The sequence below is a fragment of the Ammospiza caudacuta genome, chromosome 3, assembly GCF_027887145.1.
Source record: "Ammospiza caudacuta isolate bAmmCau1 chromosome 3, bAmmCau1.pri, whole genome shotgun sequence".
Taxonomy (NCBI): Eukaryota; Metazoa; Chordata; class Aves; order Passeriformes; family Passerellidae; genus Ammospiza; species Ammospiza caudacuta.
This window is the reverse complement of record NC_080595.1, coordinates 63,012,800-63,037,156: the sequence shown is the minus strand read 5'-3', so window position 1 is coordinate 63,037,156 and position 24,357 is coordinate 63,012,800. Positions and strand designations below refer to the sequence as shown.

The 24,357-nt window shown below is 37.8% G+C and overlaps 1 protein-coding gene across 4 annotated transcripts in view; it reads left to right on the top strand.

Annotated features, from left to right (window-relative positions):
* The first annotated feature begins 822 nt into the window (after window positions 1-822).
* AKAP7 (A-kinase anchoring protein 7) overlaps window positions 823-24,357 on the top strand; it is an 80,143-nt gene continuing 56,608 nt past the window's right edge. For 2 of the 4 annotated variants that reach the window (XR_009274541.1, XM_058801420.1), the window contains exons 1-6: window positions 823-973; window positions 5,881-6,030; window positions 7,085-7,230; window positions 11,883-12,019; window positions 16,165-16,325; window positions 22,854-22,966. Coding sequence is in view for 3 of the 4 variants with exons in the window: in XM_058801420.1 (XP_058657403.1) it covers window positions 823-973; window positions 5,881-6,030; window positions 7,085-7,230; window positions 11,883-12,019; window positions 16,165-16,325; window positions 22,854-22,966 (858 nt within the window). In the remaining variant the exon portion in view is untranslated. The remainder of the gene's footprint in view (window positions 974-5,880; window positions 6,031-7,084; window positions 7,231-11,882; window positions 12,020-16,164; window positions 16,326-22,853; window positions 22,967-24,357) is intronic. The other 2 variants (XM_058801422.1, XM_058801421.1) reach the window with 1 other exon arrangement.

Here is a 24,357-nt window from a genome sequence, read left to right as displayed (position 1 = left end):
CAATCAGCAAAAGCTCAAGGTGGCATTTAGCCTGGCTTCTCCTACCCAACGCCCTGACAGGATCTGGCTCCATTTGGCTACCGAGAGGCACCAAGTCCTTATTTAAGCAGGAAAAGACCGTCTCCCCTTCCTTCCCCCAGACAAGCGGCCTCTCCCACACGCAGCCCTTTTTATCTGTTTCTCCACCAGCTCCAGCCACTCTTATAATCCTGTCCGCATACCTTTACATCCTTTTATCTTTCTCTGCCAGCCAGATTTTAAGGCCTATTCGGTAACTTCAGGTAAACTCAAAATTTTTAGTCTTTATATAAATTATCACCCTTGAGGCATTCCCAACACGAGGCTGTACAGCCAGAGCTGCACAGAGCCATTAGTGCCAGCGGTCAGAGCGCCCGGGGCTGCGTAAAGCAGAGCGCATTCAGAGCAAGACTGTCTATTCTCCGCTGCTATATTACTGTTCATTATCGCTCTGCCGCCCTAAGGTACAGCCGCTTATTTTGAGGGACGCCAAATCCCGCTGGCTGCAGCCCTCCGCGGGGGCAAGCGCTGGGGCAGCCATTCCTCGTTAAGATACCGAGCGAAAGCTGCGCTCCACCCGAGGCACTCCGGTTGCGGGCCCCGCCGCCCGCCGTCACCGCGTAGCGCACGCTGGGGCAGGGCCGTGCGGCCGCCCCATCGCCGCCGCGGAGCATGCTGGGAGCTGTAGTCCCACGGCCGCACGGCCCCGCTCCTCCGCTGCTTCCCGAGGGGCGCGGCGGCTCCGCCAGACACGCTCCGGCCCCGCAGCTTCCCGGTGGGCAGCGCTGCTCGCCCCGGCCGGGCATGCGGCCGCTGTTGCGGCGGCTTCTCCCCGCGCTGTGCTCGGCGGCGGCTCGAGCCCTTCTTGCCCGGCGGGCCGTGCCCATGGCGCTGCGGCCGGCGGAGGGAGCGGCGCGGGCCGGGGTCGATGCCCGGAGCGCGGCCCCGGAGCACGGTGAGAGGCGGCGGGGTGGGGGCGGAGGCAGGCGCTGGCGATGCCCCGCGCCCGCCTCCCCCGGGGCTGCGGGCGGGCGCTCGGGCGTGCGGGGCGCGCTGGGGCGTCGGGGAAAACTTTTCAACTTCATTATTAAGTTGTTAATGATGAAGCAGGGCTCTTGTTTGTAGGGCTCTGGCACTTCCCTGCCTGCCCCGCTCAGTCCCTGGGCTTGCCGACAGTGTATGCATCCAACCTGACTGAGCACTACATCTGCCTTTTTTCCCCCTAAGTTTACTACTACTCCTTTTCTTTTTAGTTCCTTAACTGTGTATATGACCTGGCTGAATATTAACCCTACAATTTTTTTTTTCCCCACAAGAAATTATTATTATTGTTATTATTATTATTTCCTTAGCTATGGTAACTGTAGTGCCAGCACTGGAGGTTCAAAATGCGTTGACATTAAGACTGTCTATTTCTACAGCAGCTCGTAGTTAAACTGGCTCTAAAGGATTCATTTGTTATTAAAAATATGAATAGAAAGTAGTGGGTGGAAGCTCAGCAAGAGTCAAGGAGCCCCAGCCTTCTTGCCATCAGGCAGACAGGGGGGAATGGAAGAAGGTCCCAGCTCAGAGGAAGAATCTGCTCTTGGCATCCCTTGCCTCCCCAGGTGCCCTTACAGAATAGGTAGGAGGCCGTGGATCTTGAGAGTCAGGCAGACAACAGTGGAGAAGGTTTATCTGGAGAGTCTTCCTGACTAATGGAGTCAACCAGGTGGATCACAAATACATGTATTAAGAAAAAAATACATGTGGTGGGTGACTTGCTTCTGAGGTGAACTGAGGGCCCTGTATGCTGGTTGGACCCATTCCACAGGAAAGTCTGATGACTTCCTGTGGCCCTGGTAAAGGATATTACCAAGAGACTCCCTGAGCTAATTCCTGCCCACTGGTTACCACTCACTGCTGGCTGTCCAGGTTGATAGTGACAAGGTTGATGAGAAAAGTACCGGGGTAATCAAACAGGACTTCAACCACTTAGATGCCCACAAGTGTATGGATCTGGATTGGATCTATCCTAGGGTGGTGAGGAACTGGCAGAAGAGCTCATTACACTGCTGTCCATTATCCATCTATCATCAGTCATGGCTAACCAGGGAGGTCCCAGGCAACTGGAGGCTGGACAGTGTGATGCCCATCTACAAGAAATGCTGGAAGGAGGATCTAGGGAACTACAGGTCTGGCAGCCTGACCACAGTGCTCAGCAAGGTGACAGAGAAGATCATCTTAAGTGTGATCATACAGCACAGGCAGGACAACCAAGGGATCAGATTCAGCCAGCACAAGTTTAGCAAAGGCAGATACTTCCTGACCAACCTGATCTCCTTTTATGCCCAGGTGATGCACCTGGTGGGTGAGAATAAGGCTGTGAATGTTATCTACCTCAACTTCAGCAAAGTCTTCAACACCATCTCAGCACACTCCTGGCAAACCTCTCAGCCCATGGCTTGGACAGGTGCACACTTCTTTCCCCTAGAGAGAAGTGGTGAATGGTGCCGCATCCAGCTGGCAGCTGGTCACTAGTGGTGTACCCAGGGATCAGTGTTTGGTCCAGTCCTGTACAAGATCTTTATTGATAATCTGGATGAGGGAATTAAGTCTTTCAATAGCAAATTCACAGACAAGATCAAGTTGGGTTGGAGTGTTGATCTGCAAGAGGGTAGGAAGGCTCTGGACAGGCTGGATCAATGGGCTGATTTCAATGATATGAGGTTCAGCAAGACCAAGCCTGGGTCCTGCACTTTGGCCACAACGATCCCCTGTAGCACTACAGGCTGGGGACAGTGGCTGGAAAGTGGCCCAGTGGAAAAGGACTGGGGCTACTGGTGTGACAGTCAATGAAACATGAGCCAGCAGTTTGCCCGGGTGGCCAAGAAGGCAACTAGCATCCTGGCCTGGATCCGTGATAGTGTGGTCAGCAGGACCAGGGCAGTGATTGTCCCGATGTTTCTGGCACTGATGAGGCCGTGTCACTCAACTCCTGTGTCCAATGCAGGGCCCTTCAGTTCAGGAGGGACATTGAGTTGCTGGACCATGTCCAGAGAAGGGCAATGGAGCTTGTGAAGGGTCTGGAGCACAAGTCTGATGAAGAGCAGCTGAGGGAGCTGAGAATGTTTAGCCTGGAGTAAGAGGCTCAGGGGGATCTTACCTCTCTCTACAGCTACCTGGAAAGAGACAGTAGCCTCCACAGGTGGGGATTGGCCTCTTCTCCCGGCAACCAGCAACAGGACAAGAGGACACAGACTTAAGCTGCACATGGGAAGGTTTATGTTGGAGATTTGGAAGAAATTCTTCATGGAAAGAGTGATTAGGTATTGGAACAGGCTGTCCAGAGAGATGCTAGATTCATGTCTCTGGTTCTGTTTAGGGAAAGACCGGACATGGCATTGTTGACAATGTGGTGTTCAGTCATAAGTTGGACTCGATGTCAGAGGTCTTTTCCAACCTAATTGATTCTGTTATAAACCTATTAAACACATTAACATAAACATGGTGAACAGGGAATAGTGCTTAAAGATCAAGTCTCACTGTGATCTGTGATACTTATGTCAAATAATAGAAGATTTTTCTGTCTGAAACAATCTGAATATGTAGAGAAGGCAGCTGGCAATCAGAGCACAATCAAATGTGTTTTATTGCTCCTTATTTTTGTGGTCTCTCCTTTATGAGGTATGTGGATCATGATTTTTTTTTTCTGCTGGAGCAGACGACAAATGCTGTTGAAGATCAGCAATTACTTAAATACAAATAAAGGAATAATGGATACACCTACTCATATATGAAATTCAGGCAAATATAATTAAGCATGCAATTAAGAAAAAAGAGCTCATCCTGGAACAGCTTGATGGTGAAGGAGTTCCTATGGGAAGCTGGTGTTGTACTCTAGGTTTCCAATTATCAACATTATGTCAAGAAGTTTGGAAAATCTTGTTTTCAAGTTGTATTAGTGACTAGAATGCAACTCTTGAATTTTGTTGCTGATTTCTTTAATTAGTATTTTCAAAGAAGCGAGGGAGGTTTTTTGGGGGCACAATCTGTAGAATTTAGACACAGTTCAGTTTACTGAAGGTGCATTGTTAATTACTTTAGCTGTGCCTTTACTATTGTGAACAGGCTGCATTTTGCCAAATGGCACAAATACATTGCTTTTTGAACAGACAGAGCCAAGGAAACCTGTAATCTGCAATATACACCCCTCAGGTTTATGTGAGTCCTTGTTCTGTAGCTGATGCTACCTTAACAAACCCCTTTTGCTCTCAGCTGGTGATTCTGCACTGCTGAATTTTGAGGTTTTCTGCCTCAGTCTGATCTACTTGTTTGTCGGTTTCATGTACCTCTGTCTTGTCCTTCACTTTGAGATCTCTTCAGATCCAGGGTTGTTTTCTGTATGCTCATGGATACCAGAAACAATCTGTTTTGTGTGAGCTTTAATCTAAATGTTAAGTAATAATTTTATTACTGCTTTAGCATCTGTTTGTTATGCATAGTTCTTTAGTGTCTGTAGGGAACAAGTAACAAATCTAAATACTTTGTTTCCTTTGAATAGCCTGAGGGGATAAAGTTAGGTGTCAGACTACAACCACAGAGTGATTTATGCTTCCCTACTTTAGCCTGGAGTGAATTAGCATTTAATCAGGTCGTTCTTTTATTTATCTTCCCTAGCATAAAGTGATATGTGTAAGAAACATTCCACAGGGTGATAATCACCCACACTGGGTCTGTAATATCGATTTTATACGTGTGTAGCCTTGCATGCCTTAAGAACATAGTGTACACTTTTGCTGCTGAATTTTCCTCTTAGGCCAGATTTGGGCCATCCACACTGGGCCTGAGAGGAGCTTTGAAAGTGTGTTGTCTGTAGTAATGAGCTGTCCTGGGATAAACTGCAATCCTAACACACAGCTCCTTCCACTACAGTAATCCCATTGTGGAGTTGTCCCAAAAGAGTATTGCTGGGTGCCTGATTATATGCCCATTTTTTGTTGCTAGAGAAGATTTTGCTTCTTCTTCTTTATTTTTTTTTAAGGTATGACTTAATATGCCAGTATTAGAGTTTACTGATGCAGAAGCGTGAAGCAGACATAATGAAATTACTCCTGCTCAGTTAGTTAGTTACTCTTGGGAAAAAGATTTTTACAAAAACTTGTTAGTGGACACTATTCTGTCCTGTCTGACTTAAAATATTCTGTGATTGTGATATTATTCTGAGGTAGAGCTTCATGTATATCTTTGTACATTGCAGGATGTGTTTTCATTCACATTGACTTCCTTCCTTAGCTTAAATGCTAAAAGTCAGTTTTTAGAAGGAGAAATTCAGATCATTGCTGTCAAAACATGCTATGCTCAGTGGGAGATGCAGGAATAGAGTGATCATCTCATTCCTGAATGATAGAGTCAGCTGAGAACTCTCTTATATGTGGAATGATAGGATTCCCTTCCTGCTTTTTCATGCCTCATTTTTAGTGTGTTTACAGTGGAATTAATTTGCCAGTGTTTGTCTGCACTGAATTTCATATGCCATTACTGTTATCTAAAATGAACTTTATGTGATGTCTGAAAGGTATTATTTTTTATGCTCAGTTGTATTTTTTGCAGTAATTTAATTTAGTTGGAATCAAACAAGACCCTAGGTTATTAAAATATAGAAAGCAGAACTCTATTTTTTGCTATTTCACATAAAATGTTACAGTATTTTTACTGATCTGTTGACAAAGAAGAAGAACAGGATCTTTGCGGGGTTATGTGTCAATATTTATTTGCTGATAATTAATGGAATGTTTACTTGTTGTGCAGCTTATGTATAATGTCTCTTAGCTGTTTATATAAAAAATGAAGACTCAGTGTGTGATTTTAAATATATTACAGATGGGCTGGAAAATATACAGCAAAAGAAAATCTTTAAAGAGGATATGGAAAAAACACAACAGAGTGAAGAGCCATGTGCTGCTGATTCAGTAGATTCTCTAATGGCAGAAATGCCATTTGTGGACACAGATATTGAGGATGAACATGCTAGTAAGTACATTAAACAGAAGAAATGTGGAAGCATAGACACATCATGCACTCAGCTCTTTGTTCTACCTGTTGGCAAGGACACATGGGCCAGGCACATGGAACAGTCTCCCTGAAAACAGGTTACAGTCCTGAGCCTCTCTTATTACTATTCAGTCCTGCAGTACTTGAGCGTATTAAGAGTTCACCCTTTTGTTATCCTGTGGAGCAGTGAGTCACAGAATAAAGACATTTTGTATGTCAATTCACATTACTGTATGTGAGCTTCTCAGGTGATGGGTTTTGTGAGCTGTCCTTCAATGTGTATTCCCAGCATGATGGAAGTACACTTTTAGTTGGACAGTGGATGTCTGCAGCCTGGTCAGCTTGTGGGCGTGTACCAGGCCATGTGGTGGGAGAGGGTCTGTGAAGGCTCAAGGAGATGAGCTGAGAGAAACACAATTATGTGTGAAGAAATAACTGAGGACACACACATTTCTTTCTTTATATCAGAAAGTGTCTCTGGGAAACGAGGAGGTAGATGGCAAATCTGGCTGGGATGATATTCTCTCCTGGGCTGGGTTTGGTTCCTGTGCTATTGGTTCATTAGTCTTAGTCTACTACAACTTTTAGCTTTAATAATCCTATGTATTGCTGCATTTTGTATATCCAAATGCAGAATGCATGGGATTTTTGAAGTTTAATATTGGCCCTTCTGCTCTACAGTCATGTCCATGATCAAGTATGGACAATTTGCAGGCCTGTTGTCCTGCTGCATACATTGGCTAAGGGAGGCTCAGTGGTTTTGAAGCCGTGTGTCTGTCTGTGTTAGCAGCTTATAAACCTGGCTTAGAGGTGTAGGCTGTTAGTTCAGGTGTGGTACTTCAGATGTACGGCTGCATTAATTCAGGTCAGAGTTGGATCCCAGTGAGACAGTTCAGAGCATGGGCAGAGCAGGTGAGTGGGAAGACATGCTCCAGTCAGTTGACTCAAGTCCAGCTCCTGTTGCTGTGATATTAAGAGTGTCTTTGTTTAAATGTCTGTGTGCTGAAAGTGACTTTGTTCTTTTTCTCTTCAGTGCATGCAACTTCTGAACTAAGTATTAAGAAGAAAAGAAAGCGGACTACTGGAAGGGAGATTGAAGAAGGCACTGAGAGAAAAAAGAAAAAGAACAAACAGTATCAGCCAAATTATTTCATTTCTCTTCCAATTACTAATCCAAAGGTGATATTCTTTATTATACTAATTTGGTATAACCAGAATTACTTCAACAGCTGCATGGGTTTATAAGAACGTTGTTTGATATTGTGCAAAAAATATTTTTTTTCAGGTAGTTTTAAAGAAACATTAGCAGTCTATTCAATGAGTAATGCTATGTTATGTAACATTTTTTGTGAATAAAATTGCTTTTCTAAAAAAGACTGGAGGAAAAATACTTACATTTTTATTCAATTTGTCAGTCTTATGGATTTCCCTGAAGCTGGCTGAAATTTCCCCTCTGCAGTGTTTAGTATTGCCTATTTTGTTGTTCTTGTAGAATAAGGAAGGGAGACATTCCTATTTAATTTAGTGAGAAAAATTCCAGCAATATTTTTAGATTTCTTTATAGATACAAACTCATATTTGGATCTGTTACTGTTTTAACTTGGCAGTTTGTAGTTTAGCATTTTACAGTAAAATGGTTCATCTTATTTAAAATTCAAACAACTGTTGTTTTAGTGAAATGTTGTTCAGATAAATTCAGGAAATGCAAAGATAAATTCAGGAAATGCAAAGAGCTGTTTAAGAAAATGTATTTCCTTGCAGTTACATGAGTTGTCTCATTTAGGCAGTAAATGAAAATGATTTCTTACATCCTGCAGGTTTTCTCTGGTACATCTTTGATATCTTTTGTGTCTGAAACAAGGAAAGTAGGTGCCTTATGTTTAAAAAGTTGAACACAGCAGTTTAACAGCATTTGCAGATTTAGTTTGTGGGATTTTTTAATATCAGAAGCTATCTCTGATGAATTTTAACTCATATTAAAACTCATTAATTCATTTTAACTTAAATACATCTGTATTATCAGTTCTCTGAAAAAGTAAAATTAAGATTAAGAAAACACGAAATGAGACTAAAATAGGTTTGAAAGTGACACTGCAGTCTTTGATTCTTCAAAACATATGTGAAGAAGAGATTTTAAAGGTTGGTTTTGTAAGATCCAGGATAGCCTTTTACAAATATTGTAGGATATCTTTTGTGACATCCGTTTTTAAAATATCTTCCAGATCTGTTTAACAGGTTCCATGATTTAGCAAGTGCAAGAATAATGTAGTGGTTATATAATCTGGTAATTGAGAATTCCTGCTGACAATTGTTACTATGCCCAAGGGTTGGTTGGGAAGATCTTAACTATGCTTGGTTTTTTATATGCCATTATTTAATCATATCTTTTTTATATGTCACTCTTTAGTCATATCATTTACAGAGGTAAAGAAATAACTCTTTAAATTTAATCTCAGAGCATTTGAGAACTCCAGGACTTTGCTAGAAAGTTTTGTTTATACTTGCCTTAGAGGTAGAGTTGTTCTGAAAGTAGAAAATACACTATTGGAATTTTTATAGGCAATATCAACCAAAATTTAGACACCTGGTTTCTTGATAGTCAGAGTGAATCTGGTAATTGCTGGTAGTATTTCAGTTGGTAATGAGAGACCTTTATTTTTAGAAGAGCTTATTTTATTCTAGTGGAGTATTTTAAGCATAAGTATTGTTTATTTGTTTATTTGTATTAATTTAAGCTTTACACAGAGGAAATTTTGTAATAAAGGATATTTCTGAAACATTTAATCAGCTGTTCCTCTTGGAAAATGAACGGTTTCCTTGTTTTCATTTTAATTGTTTTGAATCTTTAGAAATGAAGTGTTCGTCCATTAATTTTTAATGTATATTGAACTTTGCATTATTACTTGTGCAAAAATAGTTAAATAGATTATGATCATTGTATCTTTTTCTATTTGTTCAGGGGTTTTTTTTAAGTTATGACTTTCATGATATGCTGTTGCTTGGTATGTTAGCCTTTCAGAGTTCTCCAGTCTTGACTATAATTGTTATTCATCTGTTAGGTCTTTAAAGCTTTACATTTACTTACTAGTAGTATCCTTGTAATAAACACTGCAAAACAGTGTTATTCTGTTGCACCTCAGAATAATGTACTTCAAGTAATGGAGAGGAGATCTTGAAATGAGTAGTTGAGGCCTTTTTTTGAACTTTTTTTTTTTTTTAATTAATTCAGAGGGAGGAATTGTTTAGTGTGATCTGCCTTAAAAAAGGTTTTGGATTAAGTTAGGACATGTCAAGTAAAAATAAATAGCATGATAGCAGTTGAAATGTAAGACAACACATTTTAAGGTAATGTAAATAACAGGTTAAATAACAATTCAAAGTTTTTATTTATGCAATGGGTCAAAGCCTGTTACATAGCATTGGGAGAGTCCTAGTTTGCTTCATTAGAATAGTACACTCCAATGTTAATTTCACCTTAGATTTATTGGAGAAAACAGAAAAAATGTGAAATTGTGATATGCATTGTGATGGCACACCTGTTCAACAGCTGTTGTGTTACACTTTGATTGCATAACTTAAGGGAAAACATCTGAAAAACAAGTTTTTAGAATTCAGAAAAACTTAGCTGAAAACTTTTTTGTTTCCTTTCCAATTAATGTTGATTGTGTAGAGCATTGTCATTTAGCCAGAGAGAGAGGATATGCTCAACCTTCTTTTTATTTTACCTGTATCCAAAGGGCAGGATTTTTCATACTTTCTTTATGGATTTAGCAATAACTTTTCTCTGGAACCGATAACTGCCTGTCTTTGGACTTAATCTTGTATTATTTGTTAGGTTTTTAGCTTGGTTTCCTAATAGAGTTTATACAGCTATGAGCCTGTCCATTGGGGTTTTTTGGGTTTTCAACCTGTTGTCCAGTTTTGGACAGAAAAATTGACATCTCAGAGGTATTAATTTCCTACAATTTTTTGTGTCATTGGTGCTTGCATGAAAGAGTGAGCCTTGAAAGAACATGCTTTTGTAGCAATACTACTGAAGGGAAATATAGGGGTATGGGGACGTGGGATATTAGCTGCTAAACTAAATACTTAGTAATATTGATCCCTTTCAGAGCTAGGATGCTTTTACCTGCTGTGAAAGCACAGTTCCACATCTGATTTTCTGTACTCTGAAGGGCTTGTACACTTACATTTATATTTTTTCTTTTGCCAGGTCATGGGTGCAAATTAAATTTTGAAGCAATAGTTGAAAATTTAATAGAATTGCAATTAATATGGCACATTTAATTTTTGAGTTTTGTTTCTTTTTTTTGCTTTAGCTTATAAACTTAAGTAATTATTCAGTCAATACATTGTAATTAGCGGGGATCACATTTACCAATTCTTTGCTTAAATATGGATTAAATTCCTCCTGTATCTGGGACAATGAAACTGTTATTTATCCAGGATAAGATCAGTTCTGACATATGAAGGAAGATGGTCTTATTACAGCATGATTTATGATAAAATGTTGGTGGAATTTTCTTCATATGTCCTACACTACTTAAGACACTTGTGGTTTTGTATATGCCATATCCCCTTTTCTGGCAAGTACCTTTTACCTTCCGTCCTTCTCCCTACCCTTGCTACCATTAGTTCATTTTAGTTATGATTTAGTTATATTTATATGACACTACTAGATATCTATGGCTCATTAGGTAAAACTTCTGCATGGCAAAACTCATCTTAAGAAATTCAGTCAGAAAAATACTGAACACTCCCATTAGATTGTGTTTTTTTCCCCCAGGAAATTTATATGTTCCTTATGATTAACAGAGCTACCAAAATATGTCAATGGTTTTTTTATACCTGAGAGCTACTTGTGCTTATCTTATGAAAGTCCAGTCTGTACAGTACATTTGTGAAGTGTTCACTACTGAATTTCAAGTAAGTAAACAACAAAAAAGTGAGATTGGAGTTTTCAACATGCTTCTTTTAGATTTTATACACCAGAGATGATTTGTCTGTAATGTCTTTGTTCACTGTGCTTTAAGAAGTAATTCATTTTGTCAGTTGGTCAGGTTTATTTGACTTGATCTAATTTTCACTAACATACTCAAGAATTGTTGCAGGTTTTTGGTGTTTTGTTTTTTAAATTGCTACAATACAATGAGCATAATATCAAGCACAGTAAACATTTTGGATACAATTTATAGAGCATGTATAACCAAATAAATAATTTAAATTAAAAACAATGTAATTCCAGTGTTTTTAAAGAGAAGGACTGATGAAGTTAGAACTCTATACTTGTTGCAATGAAATTTGTCTAAATACATTTGAAGGGAGTATATATGTTATATCTGTCTATTGGACAATATAATCAGAATTGCAAATTAGATACCTCTACAAATTATTTACTAAATATTCTGGTTTTGTATGTGCCCAGTCCTGCAAAGATCAGGTTTTCTTCAGTCACTTACCTGCGCATAGCAAGACAGACGTTTAGCAGAGTGGGCGGAGTAATTCCTTGAAGAAGCTTTTTGTTGGTATTACTGGCAGTGCAAAACTGGATGATCTTTACCTGCTTCAGGAGTTTATGATACTTATGGAGGAAGCTCCTATTAAGATGTGATGGGGAGTGTCCAGTGATTTATTAATCACTCTATTTGTACCCAGTTTGGGTTCACTCAGGTCAATTAGCACAGCTTTGTCAGCAGATAAAACTTTCTTCTGCTAGAATGGTTTTTACATGAGTGTTTGTTTTTAGTTTGAGTGCTTTCTTGTTCACTTGCATGATGGGATACAGTAATTGTTGTCGTGGCTAACTGTTGTTTCTGTGTCTTTCTTCCCAGATTACTGGCAGTATTCAGGCTGTCCAAGATGCAATAGTACAAAAGGATCAAAGGCTTTCCAAAGCAATGGTTCGCTCTGGCTCATTGCATGTCACCATGTTTGTGATGCATTTATCCAGTGAAGAAGAAATTAGCATGTAGGTATTTGGTGTAAATTAAGTATATACTAGTATTTTTGCTTAGTTGAGTATATACAAGTATTAAGTGTTCATAAAGAGACTAGCAGGGTTAACAGACACTTTTTTCTGCCATACACCACCCTAATTTACTAGGGTTATTGAGCATTTAATTCATTTTGTCTTTAAAATGCTAGTCTTAATATTAGCCATTTTCATAACTTATATGTCATAAACTCTGAACAAAGTATGTGTTTTTCCTACTGTGTGCTGAACTTGCACACATAGATCTCATGTTTTTGCTTAAGGAATTCTTTTAAAATAATGTTTTGATATAGGGGACAGGGGAATTAAAAATCTGTTGAAGTGCAGATTGCTCATTAGAAAGTGAAAATCCAAGGCAGAATGCAGGAACCATTTGGTAGTCAAGGGCATGCTTCTAATAAGTAGAAGTATTTTGGCTGAAAGCATATGACACACCTAAAAATAATGAATGATCAGTATATCTAAATCAGTTGCCTTGTTTTTCCATGCTTGTTTTCTTTAAATGCTATATCCTTGAGATCTCTATACTCCTACCTGTCTTCTACTGTGAAGTTGCAAATTTGTCAGCATCAACAGTCTGATCTAAGGGGAGAGAAACAGCCAGGATCAGAGAATAAAAAGGCAAGCAAGGGATACTAGGTCTGGTGGATTCCCTCTCCTCTCCATGTGCCTGGTTAATGAGTAAACTGTGATAGCACCTGAAAATTCGTGAGTGCAACCACCAGCTGTTTATGTGAGATTTTTTTAAAAGGATTTGAAGCAAACTTTAAAAAAAGGGAGCATGGGATAGTACTTCAAAGCACATGTGCCTCTTCATGAGTATTTTATAAGAGTCCAAAAGTGTATACCAAAACAAATATTCTCCAATTCAGGATATTCTGCTACTCTGTGAGCCCCTTCTGAGCTTTCACTGTCTGAATGCCACTGAAGCGCTGACTTACAGAGTTCTTCTCTGCCTCTCCCAGCAGAACTCTACAGTCCAGGCACTCAGAACTGTCCTCTAGTCAGCAGCAGCTTCCTCAGAGATTCACCCCTTTCCTGGCCAGATGCCTCCTATAGGTTTCTAGCTCAGCTATCCTCAGGTATTCTAGATTGCATGTTCTTTTTAATGAGATTTAAAAAAAAATTCATAACTGATGGGTTTTTTTAATCTTCTGGAAGATCTGCTGGGAGTAAAATGCTGAATTTGCCTTCTTCTTGCTTCACCAATTTTTGTTACCAGGTTAATGGAAAGAAACCAAGATCCAGGCTGGCAAACAAACCTGTGTGTAATGTAGGGGGAGAGTAATCTCTCAAACAAAGTGCAGCTAGTCAACGGGGCATCTGAGAGTTCACAGATCCTTAGGTTTGGATCCATTGAGTTACTTAGATATCTACAGTTTTTCAACTGTGTTTGCACAATAGTGCCTCTGTCTATACAGAAATGAAATGTGTTGAATGCTATTTGAAGTCAAATGCGTGATAAGAATGTGCTAAACATAACATTCAATTCAGCACAAAGCCCTTTGTATGCTATTTTAGTACATACAGCTTTCACCCTGAAAATGGAACATCTGTATTCTAGGCCACTCTTTCTAAGGGAATCCAGACCTGCAATTCCCATGTGAGTTTCCTAACTGACTGTGGTCTGGCCTTCATGAATACACTATACATCTCTTTTTGTAGGACTGTATGAAATCAAGAGTGTGAAATTTTGAAACTAGAAAGAAAACAAGCAATCAAGACTCATGACAGCACTCCCTTCAAGCCAGGAAGTTCTACTCTATGCTAACTGTGCATAGTCATGGGATCAGGTGCTAGAAATCAGGATGCCTGCCTTTGCAGTAAATGCCTAATTATGAGATTATAGTGTCAAGGTTTTCTTGCTTATTTTCTGTCAAAGACTCTGTGAATCTCACCTTTGCATTACAAGTAACAGGAATGGCAGAATTGAGTTTGGCTTTTTTTGTGAGATTGCTTTTTCTAACAAGTGATCAAAATTGAAACTCAGAAATTTCTAAAAAGAAACTTTGTGAGTTTTAAGGACTACAATATTTATGTTACAACAATACAGAAAGAGAACAGGCATTGCTTCTATAATTCTAACTTGTGTTCACTTAGAATATGCTGTTTAATTATTTTTTTAATTTCCTTTTTGACTTTAGATCAAAGTGCTTGTAAACTTTTTGGGTATCTCTGTGGATTAGTTGCACTGAGCATAATTACCAGTTGGCATTGTAAATACTATTTGATATGGAATAACAAGAAAATACCACTGTTGTGTTTTTAGCTATTGACTCAGTGGAAATGTTTGTCTGTGGACATTATTCTTACAAAGTAATTGTTAGATGTTATGAAGTGGTTGATAGAATACAAAAGGCAAGATAGCTAGAGTGAGATGACAGCTATTTTTCTACATATTTTAGTGTTTGTAAGATTATAAATAAAAGAAAAAGTAGAACTAGATCTTCAATGCCACAGTGCTAAACTGAAAGCACAGTGCACTGTGTGGATTGACCTTTCATGGAATTCATTGGGTGGACTTGGGCTGGTCAGTGAGTTCTGCAGCAGACCCTACAGTATGGAAATATAAATCTTTGTTCAGCTAAAGAACAGAGCTTTCCATGGACTTTCTTTGGACTAGTTCTCTTATGTAAAAACTCCAGAGATGGATTTTAGATACATTCATGAATCGATACTTAAAAGTCCTCTGCAAGCTTCAACTTAATTTGACTCAGTGTATTTGAAATATCTGTACTTGTTTTGGACCAATTTTTAGGTTGATGTTGGTAAATAAATCTGCTTACATGTGAAGTAATCTGACAGGCAGAACCAATATTAGATGGTGTTTTTGAAAGATCTTGAAGTACAGCACATAAGGAAGACACAGGAACAGGCTTGTCTAACAGTGATTGGAGGGTAGGTAAGTGACAGAGACTATACTTACAGTAAAATATCTTTTACAAGGAACAAGGAACATTGGTGTTTAAAATGGTTATAAAGGAGCTAAAGCACTGCTAGCTTATAGATTAAAGCCCTCTGAAAAGACTACAAGGGGACTCTATCAGTGAAGGATATTCTCTCATGTAATCAACCTTCATGTGTTTCTTAACTTACCCTAGGTTCCAGTTAAACACAGTTCACATCGAGTCCACCTTGTTAAACAGAATGAGAATGTGTAGAGATTCTTGGAATTGTAAAGGCTTCAATGAGATAATTTAACCTACCGTAGAAATCGGTGATTGCTTTCATCCAGCTAGGACAGAAAAAGTAAACATACCTCTTTTGAGCATTTCTAACCTATTACTGCCATCTAGCGTTTATAAAATCTGCATCGATTTGGGGAAAAGATTACATTCAGGTTAATTGAATAGAATTTAAACTGTGAGATGTGAGAAATCTTTTAGAAAACACTAAAATGTTTATGTGGGTTTTTTTTTTAGAATTTAAATCACTTTTAGTTCAGGTCAAAACAATTATTTCATGTAATTGTACATGCACTTGATGTGGCTAATTAAGATGATTATTAAAAGGTTTCTACCGTTATTGCAGTTATAGTGTGCATGTCTCTTAGCTCTTACAGAAAGTAAATGTAAATTGAGATTATACTTCTTTTAATAACAGTTCTCCATAGCTTAATTGTAATTTCCATATAATTTTATCATTATATATGTAATGTCGCATCTGCTTATAATTTAACTAACACTGTTGTAACTTTGACTGAAGAAGAATCTTAGTTCAATTGACATATCAGGACAGGAAAAAAATTAATTTAAGAATAGAAAACAAAATGCTTCTAAGTAATCATCTTTTTTAAATGGGATTCACAAAGTAATAGGGACACTGTCATGTGAGTGTCTGGATACCTTGAGGACTGAGATAAACTCTTCTAGGAATTGCACCCACTGCTAAGTCTGCCTTTATTATTTGTTTGGTTTTACAGCACAGTGTATGAACCACTTTACCTTTATAAAAAGGTGGTAATAATAATAACAGCAACAAGTACTGTATTGATAGAAATTAGTGCAAAAGTACTGCAGTAGATAATAAATTGGTACTAAAAAATCTTTGTTATATTTATTGATATAATGATTAATATTAACAGCAGAAATATATTTGACATTGGTCTTTTCTTTCAACAGAGCAGTTGGTGCTCTTTCAGACAGCAAGGTTTTTGTAGATGATCTCCTGAAAGGAAAAAGAGTGGATTTGTCTTTTCAAGGAATTGATCACTTCAGAAATCAAGTTGGATTTGTGAATTTGGCAGAAAATGATCATACAGCACTACTTAAGGAAATAGCAGGTACAACTTGTCAATCTAGTTTAAGTGTTTTAAAGACTTCTCAACAACCTGAATGAGAATGGAGCACAAAGATAAGTTTGTGCTAATTTAGTCAATATTAATTTACCTTTAACAACCGTAAATGCTACATAATTAATTTCCTAGCCTACTTTGCATATTTCAAAATTATGTTAATGAATTACAGACAGTACTGTTCTCTGATAACTTTTTATTCAGTATATGTAAAATACATAATGCAAATTTGTAAATGGGATGTAAAGACTCCATGCTACCTTGTTTTGGTCCCATTTTTATCTGCCTATGAGTCTGTACTTAAACTATGTTGTTTACAGATATTTAATAAAAATTCTCAAAGAACAGTACTGTCTGTAATTCATTGGTGTCCTTTAAAACTATCCCAGCAATTCCAACTATTCCTTGGAAAGATTCTTTAAAAGAGTTTTTCAGTATTGATGAATTATCTTTTGTGTTCTGAGGAATGTGAGGTCACACCATTTTTAATAGAGCAATAACCCATTTTGCAGAGTAGCAAGGACTGCTGCTGTCACACTACCTCTTTGCAGTCCAGTACCGAGGGAAAAATTGAAAAAGTCTTTATTAATACAGTCTTTCCTCTAGCAATTCATTAGTTTCATTTCTGAAGTGCAGCTGGTTTGACCTTTTACAAAGACCTCAGTTGAATTTATTAAGGAATCCCTGTTTTGCTACTTCAAGATTATGTATGACTTCTGCTATGTTCTAAGGTGAATTTTGATTTCATGTTGTTATTTTGTGTTGTACATTAATGAAGGAGAAATGTTGAAAACATAGTCAATAGAAAATAGATGAAGTTAAATTAGCTTCCAAATGGTAGGAAAACATTTAGTTCCATAAATTATATAGGAGAAATTGTTTGATAATAACATCTGAACGTGGTCATTGCATGTCTGCTAATACCAGGGTGGATGTAGGCTTGCCAGAGATGGAAGTCCAGGAAAAGCAGAGCTAATGTGAGTCTTCTGTTCTAATTTCCTATTTACTTCCCAAAAATCCATTAAAAGATGTTAGCATCATTTAATTATCTACCAGGAATAGTGCTAAACAGTTCTGACAGAAGTTTGAGGAGTATTTTAATAACTTTTTGTAAAAGTCTTTTTAGAAATTGTGCACTTACAGTGATGTATACAATTACAGGACATTTTGAAAAACTTTTTTTTTTTCTGCTTTGCTGCACCACAGAATATTTGAAGGACTTAGTTGAGGTTTAGTCCCAGCTGGCAGCTCGGTCCCTCACAGCCACTCACTCACTCTTCCCCAGTCATTTTGGGAGAGAGAGTCGGAAGATTAAAAAGTGAGAACACTTGTGGGTTGACATAAAGACAGTTTAATAGGGAAAGTGAACACCATGCACTCAAGCAGAGCAAAACAAGGAATTCATTCACCATTTCCCATGGGCAGGCACATATTCAGCCCTTCAATGATTCAGCAGGGCTCTGTCACTAAGAGTGATTTGAGAAGACAAATGCCATCCTCCTTCCTTCTTCCTTCCCCAGCACTATATATGCTGAGGGTGATACCACACAGAATGGAATATCTCATTTGGGCTCAGCTGTGTCCCCTCCCAGCTCCTTGTGCTTGCTGGAGAGGTGAGCTGAGAAACAGGAAAGGTCTTGGCTCTGTGCAAGTGCTGCTCAGTAGTAACCAAGACATCCCTGAACTAACAAACCTTTGTTCAGCAGAAATCCCAAAAATAACCCTATACTAGGTACTATGAAGAAAGCACTCATTCAGAACCAGCGCAAATACTAATTTGGAAAAAGTAATGAAGCGCTTGGTTTTTAGTTTGATAACTACATTGTAAATGCTGCTTGAAGCTGATAAAAGTGAATAAGTGAATCCTGGATTTTTACCTACAGGATTTACAGATGTTGCTTTTATGGATTAGATGTGTGTTATGGCCTGACCATGAGAGGGAGCTTGTCTTTCACAAAGAGAAAAATTACTCTTCTGTTTTTACATACAAATATTTCTTTTGCTTTTGGTCCTTTGTTTTTAAGAAATGTTGATTTGTTGTCTTAAATATTTTAATTCAGTTAGGACTGTGCTGTAGTACAACAGTCAGGCTGACATGCAGTACAACTGACTTAGTAATTTTCTTTTACTTTAGTTGTCTATAAATGGCATTTAGTCTAATCTCTTTGAATTGATTTCCTAGCAGTCAACACTAGAGAGTGAGATAAATGGAAAGCAACTCACATCTTCTCTAGATACATTACAGCTTTACTTGAGCATAAACTTACATTGCCACCATACCAAAGCAATCTGACCCCTTGTGCAGCCACATGGAGAATTCAGCTGTGGTAAAATGAACATTTTTACCTTTGCCAGCTAATTTTTAGCCTATTTAGCTTGCCCTTGAAGTTTACTGTATAGCTGCATAACTGTTGGCAGAAGAGATAGGAGCAGTGGCAGGCATGGGGCTGGAGAGGAGCAGTCTATTCTCACAAGGATGATAGTTTAAAGCTCATCAATGATGAGTTTCTTTAAAAATTGTGAATACACACATTTAGCATCCATTTGAGGGTGAATTGCATTGCCCTCCCTTCAGGCAGCCTAGGGAAATAGTTTAATTCAGTTAATTTAGTTCACTTTAGTTACAGATGGCTGAAGCTATGACAAATGAATTTTGTCTCTTGTCAGTTGTTCTTAGGTCATTTCACATGGTGAAAAAATTTGGAACTCAAAGGTATTGTAATTTTCCATTAGAACAATTGATTTGTACAAAGTGAGCAAAAAGGTGACAGTCCAAATTGCTGTTGTTTACTTAGGTGGGACTGGAGGTATTCTGTGAAATGATGAAATGATTCTCTAAAATCATACTGAATATGAAGACAGCAAGTGCTTTTAGGTTTTAATCTACATTCTTTTTCATATTGTGCTGCCTAACACTGAATTACAATAGCTCTGATAAATAGCTCACTAAAATGAAGCAATATGCTTTCTGTGATTTAAAAGAAGGTGGTATCACTCCCTTCTTTTTGTGGTCATAACAAACTTGTAGGAAGCATTAGAATGGCTTGAAGCCAGTATAAGAAGAAAGTTTTATTAGGAAGTTCTACTTATGTTTCTTTTTCAGTTTAAGACTTCAGCATCACATTGTCACTGTCTTGTAAGGCTTAGCTTATGTACTGACATTGCTAGGCTCAGCTGCTCCATGGATCCTATTTTATGAATGAGCTCATCTTTCTTATGAATATGTGTGTGGTGATGGAGAGAAACAGAACAGCCCATACATACTCCTGATAAGTGCTTGAAATATCAGTATGGCTTGCTGATACATGGCAGTGGTCTGGGACAGCTCACTGTAGAAAAGTCAAACTAATACACAACCAAAGAGCAGTGGAGGAACTACTGGGAAACTGGCTTGACTCTGGCTTACCTTTTGGCCCATCTCTTAAAAAACTCTTGGAATTTAATAATTTTAGCAGGGCTTAACCTGATTGTTCTAATGGTAAGTGGGCTTAACCTGATTGTTCTAATGGTAAGTTATCTATGCTCAGCTTCTCTTCATTTCCAAGTGTAAAGTCAAAAAAATCAATAAAAAGACAGAATACTGTTTCTAAATTATAAACCTTTTAGTTGAAGGGACATGGTTTTGAGACAAGCAGAAATTAATAGTCTGGAAGTAAACCTACATATGTAGCATGTTTCTGTATCTGATGAAGTCTTTGGAAAGAAGATGGCCATTTGTATTATAGAATATGGCTCAAGAAGCAATTTTACTATGAATTGTTCTGTATTGATCTAGCTGTTGGATTTTTGAGCTTTTCCCATGTAAAGTGGTTCTGAGGAAGCTTCATATATCACATTTCCATTCTAATTATAGGGCAAGAGTTGTCTAATGGATTCAGCTGCATCCAGTGTAAGAGGCAGATGACATTCAGTAATTTTGACATTATAAAAATGAGGTACAAAATGATATTACAGAGTACTTCAAACTGCATGAAAGGCAGTCTAAAAGCTGTCCAAAAATTTGTTCCAGGAAGTCATTGAGCTTGTAAAAATAGCTTTAACATTTCTAGGGTATACTTTGAAGCTGCAAACATCAGTCAGCCCAAGGCTAATAAAAGAAAATATAGATTTTGTTTGATTTTTCAGTCTAAGTCATAATGATTATGTCTAGAGGAAAGATGGAGGATACTTATTTGTCAAGACGCCTGGGCACTGTCTATTTTTCTCATCACTGGCCTCCAATTTATTTTAGTTTAGGTAATCTGCATCATAAACTTTAACTTTTGTGTATTTGCCAGTCAACAAATCCACTTTTATGCTGTCTCACAAGCCTGGAACTTTCTCTTGCCCACAGCATCCATGTATCCTTTCCAGTTGCTTTTAAATCCCTTTTTGTAACCACTTCTTCAAAGAGCTTCATGGATATTAATAGCATTACATTATCTTGTAACCTTTCTGTACTCTCAGGAAAACATTTCTCTTTATTTCTTTGTTTTCCCCTCCCCTTAGTCAGATTTCATTCTATTTTTCATTATTTTTGAAGAAGGAAACATTGTGTTAATTATGTTCATAAGTTACCTTAACTAGTAACGTGTCTGTACATGTCAAATTCTACAAGACTGGGGCTATCTGAAGTCCCAGCAAGCCCAATGTCTTGAGTCTTTGATGTTTAATATGTCTGTGCCATGACAAAGCTGTGTGAGAAATCCAATGCCCCTGAGAATATGTGTAGACACACACCTACACACAAGTAAAACTGTTAAGTTTAAAACTGCAGTATCTCTCTCTACGTGCCGTTCTCTTCTGACCCAGGTTTTCATTGTTTTTTCTTGATTAGAATTGCCAGATACGAAAGAGGATTTTGGAAGGGTAAATCAAAGAGATACCAAACAAAGCTATTTCACACAGAACAAAGACAGGCAGGCCAGTGGTTCTGTTCAGCAGGATAAAGTGCAGGTGCCCAGCTGTCCCACCCAATTCCCACACAGTCACAGCACTGTCTGATCAGTCTGCCCTGCTGACATCCCTGGGTTCATCCCTGGATCAGAGGCACATTGGCAAACCTCTGCTCTGATACTAAGCTCTTCCCAGAGTTAGGAGGGGATACCTGGAGAGGTGCAGATCTTCATCAGCACAGATTCTAATTGCAGAGTGTCAGATAAGACTGCATGGCCTAAGATGTGATGGCAGAAAAAAAAAGAAGTTTTCAGAGGAGGAAAAAAAGACTGCTATGCACAAGACCGAGTCAGAACATCACATGGTAATGTAAACCTGGGTCTGATAAGATTTACCCTTTGCTGGAATATCAACATCAATGGGTCCCCAAATTGTGCTGTTCAGAGAATAGATACAGGAGCCAAAAAGCTCAGTGGGGATTTAGTGTAAATTTAGAAGTGTCTCTGACAGACAAAACGTAAAATAATACAAGTAGGTCAGCTGTACTTGTGTTGTTTGCTTCCCAGTGTGATGTTCTTCCAGGTATCAGAAAAAGGACTGTTGAACTATCAGGCAAAAAAATTAATATATTTAAATGAACATACATTGTTTTGTTAGGGGCTGATTAAATCTATGTGATAAGATTGATAATTTGCCCCCTATTTTTATTTTAGTTTGATTGTATAAGTGAGCTAGACCTACACCTGGTGAAAAACTGGAAGTTGTACTTGCAAAGAAATAAAAAGCTTAAGGTTTTTCTCTTTTTCAGCAATAGAAATACTCTATTTCCCAGTATTATTTTTACCATAGATTTTTTCAATTTTATCGAAACCTTTTTTCAAACAGAAATTTTTTATGTTGAAAGTATTTAATCTAAATAAAACCATGGAACACAATTCAGAAGTTGCACTGAAATTTATTTCCAAGACATTAAACATTACATTGGGCAGATGAGTTGAAAAATAGTAAACTAGGTCAGTATTGTTGAGTTGTTTTGACCTAGACTTTAAACAGATAAAAGTAGGAAAAAGAACATTCAAAGTAGGAAATTAGCTCAGAAGGCAACAGTGAACGTTTAAAACCCAAGCAAAAATCATCAGCACACCTATTATGTTCTCTAATGCTGGCATGTAAATCCAGTGCCAAAACTTAGAGCTTTCACTTCCAAATTTCCTTTGGTCTGAGTTTACACAAATAGAGGTAATAGAATTACCACAGAATACTGGTTCTGAGTTGAGAATTCTGTTACACACTCAGTTTTCCTGAAGTTTCCCACACTTCCAGTGAGAGTGACTTCTGAACAGTACTAATGTTGAGTTTCTATTTTGATAGCAAAATCAGACTGCATCAACAGCTTTCTAATTGCCATTATTTAACTGCAAATATTTCACATGAAATATATCCATGTTCACATGAAATAATATAAAGCTCTGAAGAAATAATATGTACCTTTGAAATTAAGTAGAAATCTTCCTGCCTTTTAGTACTTACCATCTTGTTTCTTTCACGTGAAGAACCTGTGACTAGCATTACATTTGAAAGCACATTTTAAGCATTATGTTATGTAATTTATGTATTTATGCAATTTTCTCCTCCTGTCAGAAACTATGAAAAAGATATTTCAAGAAAAGGGGATCATGGCAGGAGAAGAAAGGGCTTTTAAACCACATCTGACCTTCATGAAGTTGTCAAAATCAACAGAGCTACGTAAGCAGGTGAGCTCACATTTCACATATCTCAGCAGCAATCCAGAGAGTTTAATGTGGAGATGGACAATGTTGTTTATGCTGTAGCATCATATTTGCTATGCTATAACCAGCTGAAGAGGTAAGACTAATGCTGGGTTTTTAAAGAAATAATCAATGTATGTGCCGTATAAACAGTCCTGTCCTGTAATTTACCACTCTTGATATTCTCGGAGCAGTAATATCATGGTCTGTTTTCTGCTGGGAAATTAGGCGAGACCGAAGGATAAAAGTACTTGTTCAAAGTTGCAGAACTCCCATTAGGGGGTCGATTGTATGCAGGCAATTTGTTTGCTGAGTTTTGTTACTGTATAGGAGAAAATGAGCAAATAAACAGTAGAATTTCTGTTTGGATTATGCACAGTAGGCAGTTAGTTCCCTACTGAATACGCTTTGGTGAATTTCAGAGTAATGAGGAAAAACTATATTAATAAATGTATATAATATAATTTAATATATCTTCTATATTCTCTCTTGCCAGCAGTTATTTCCTGCCTGTTTATTTGGGGTTTTTTGACAAAATACATGAATACATGAAAATAGGATATAACTGTGGTTAAAATATATAGAAGCAATACTAGTGTACCTATTTTTTATTTCATACTAATTTAACTGTAGTACTGTATTATTTAACACAAGGTATATGTCCGTACATTTTTTTACTGACATTGTGTAGAATGTCTTATGTGTTTCTTTAACATTAACTAGGAAAATAATTTTCAGAAAAAATATTTTAAGTAAGAATTAAAGTACATAGAACTAATCTTTTAAGTTGATTTTTCCTTTATAGTGGGTTAAAGTTAATAATTAAACTTTAAAGTTTAATTAGAAATATCTCTAAAAATGCTGAGGGTGCACATTTTAATTAAGTAGTATTTTGAAATAAGTAGAAATAAGATAGTGAGATTTGAGATACATCAAGAAAATTTGAGCATATGTGTACTTGTTCTGAAATAGAAATAACAACTTAGCCACAGGATGCAGGTGGTATATGATAGATATTAAATTTTTAAACTCACAGAAGCTTTTGCTTGAAATGAGAGTTGATCTTCTAGAATATCAGCTGTGCAGTGATCTAACTGGTTAAAAGATCTGAGACAATCAGGGTGGGATTTTTGCTATTCTGTATTTTTTCTGTTTTTTGGCTGGCTGGTTGTTTCATTTACATTTATCTACTTTCCATGAAATATTAGCCAGGATACATCCTTTCTGTGTTCTGATATTTACTGCTGCTGACAGAACCAGGTCAATGTCATTCCAAATCATCTTCCTGAGCCCTCTATAATGCTGGATTAATGCATATGATCTACTGCATAGAAAGATACTATGTATTAAAAATCTGTACATTTTTCTCTGTCAAT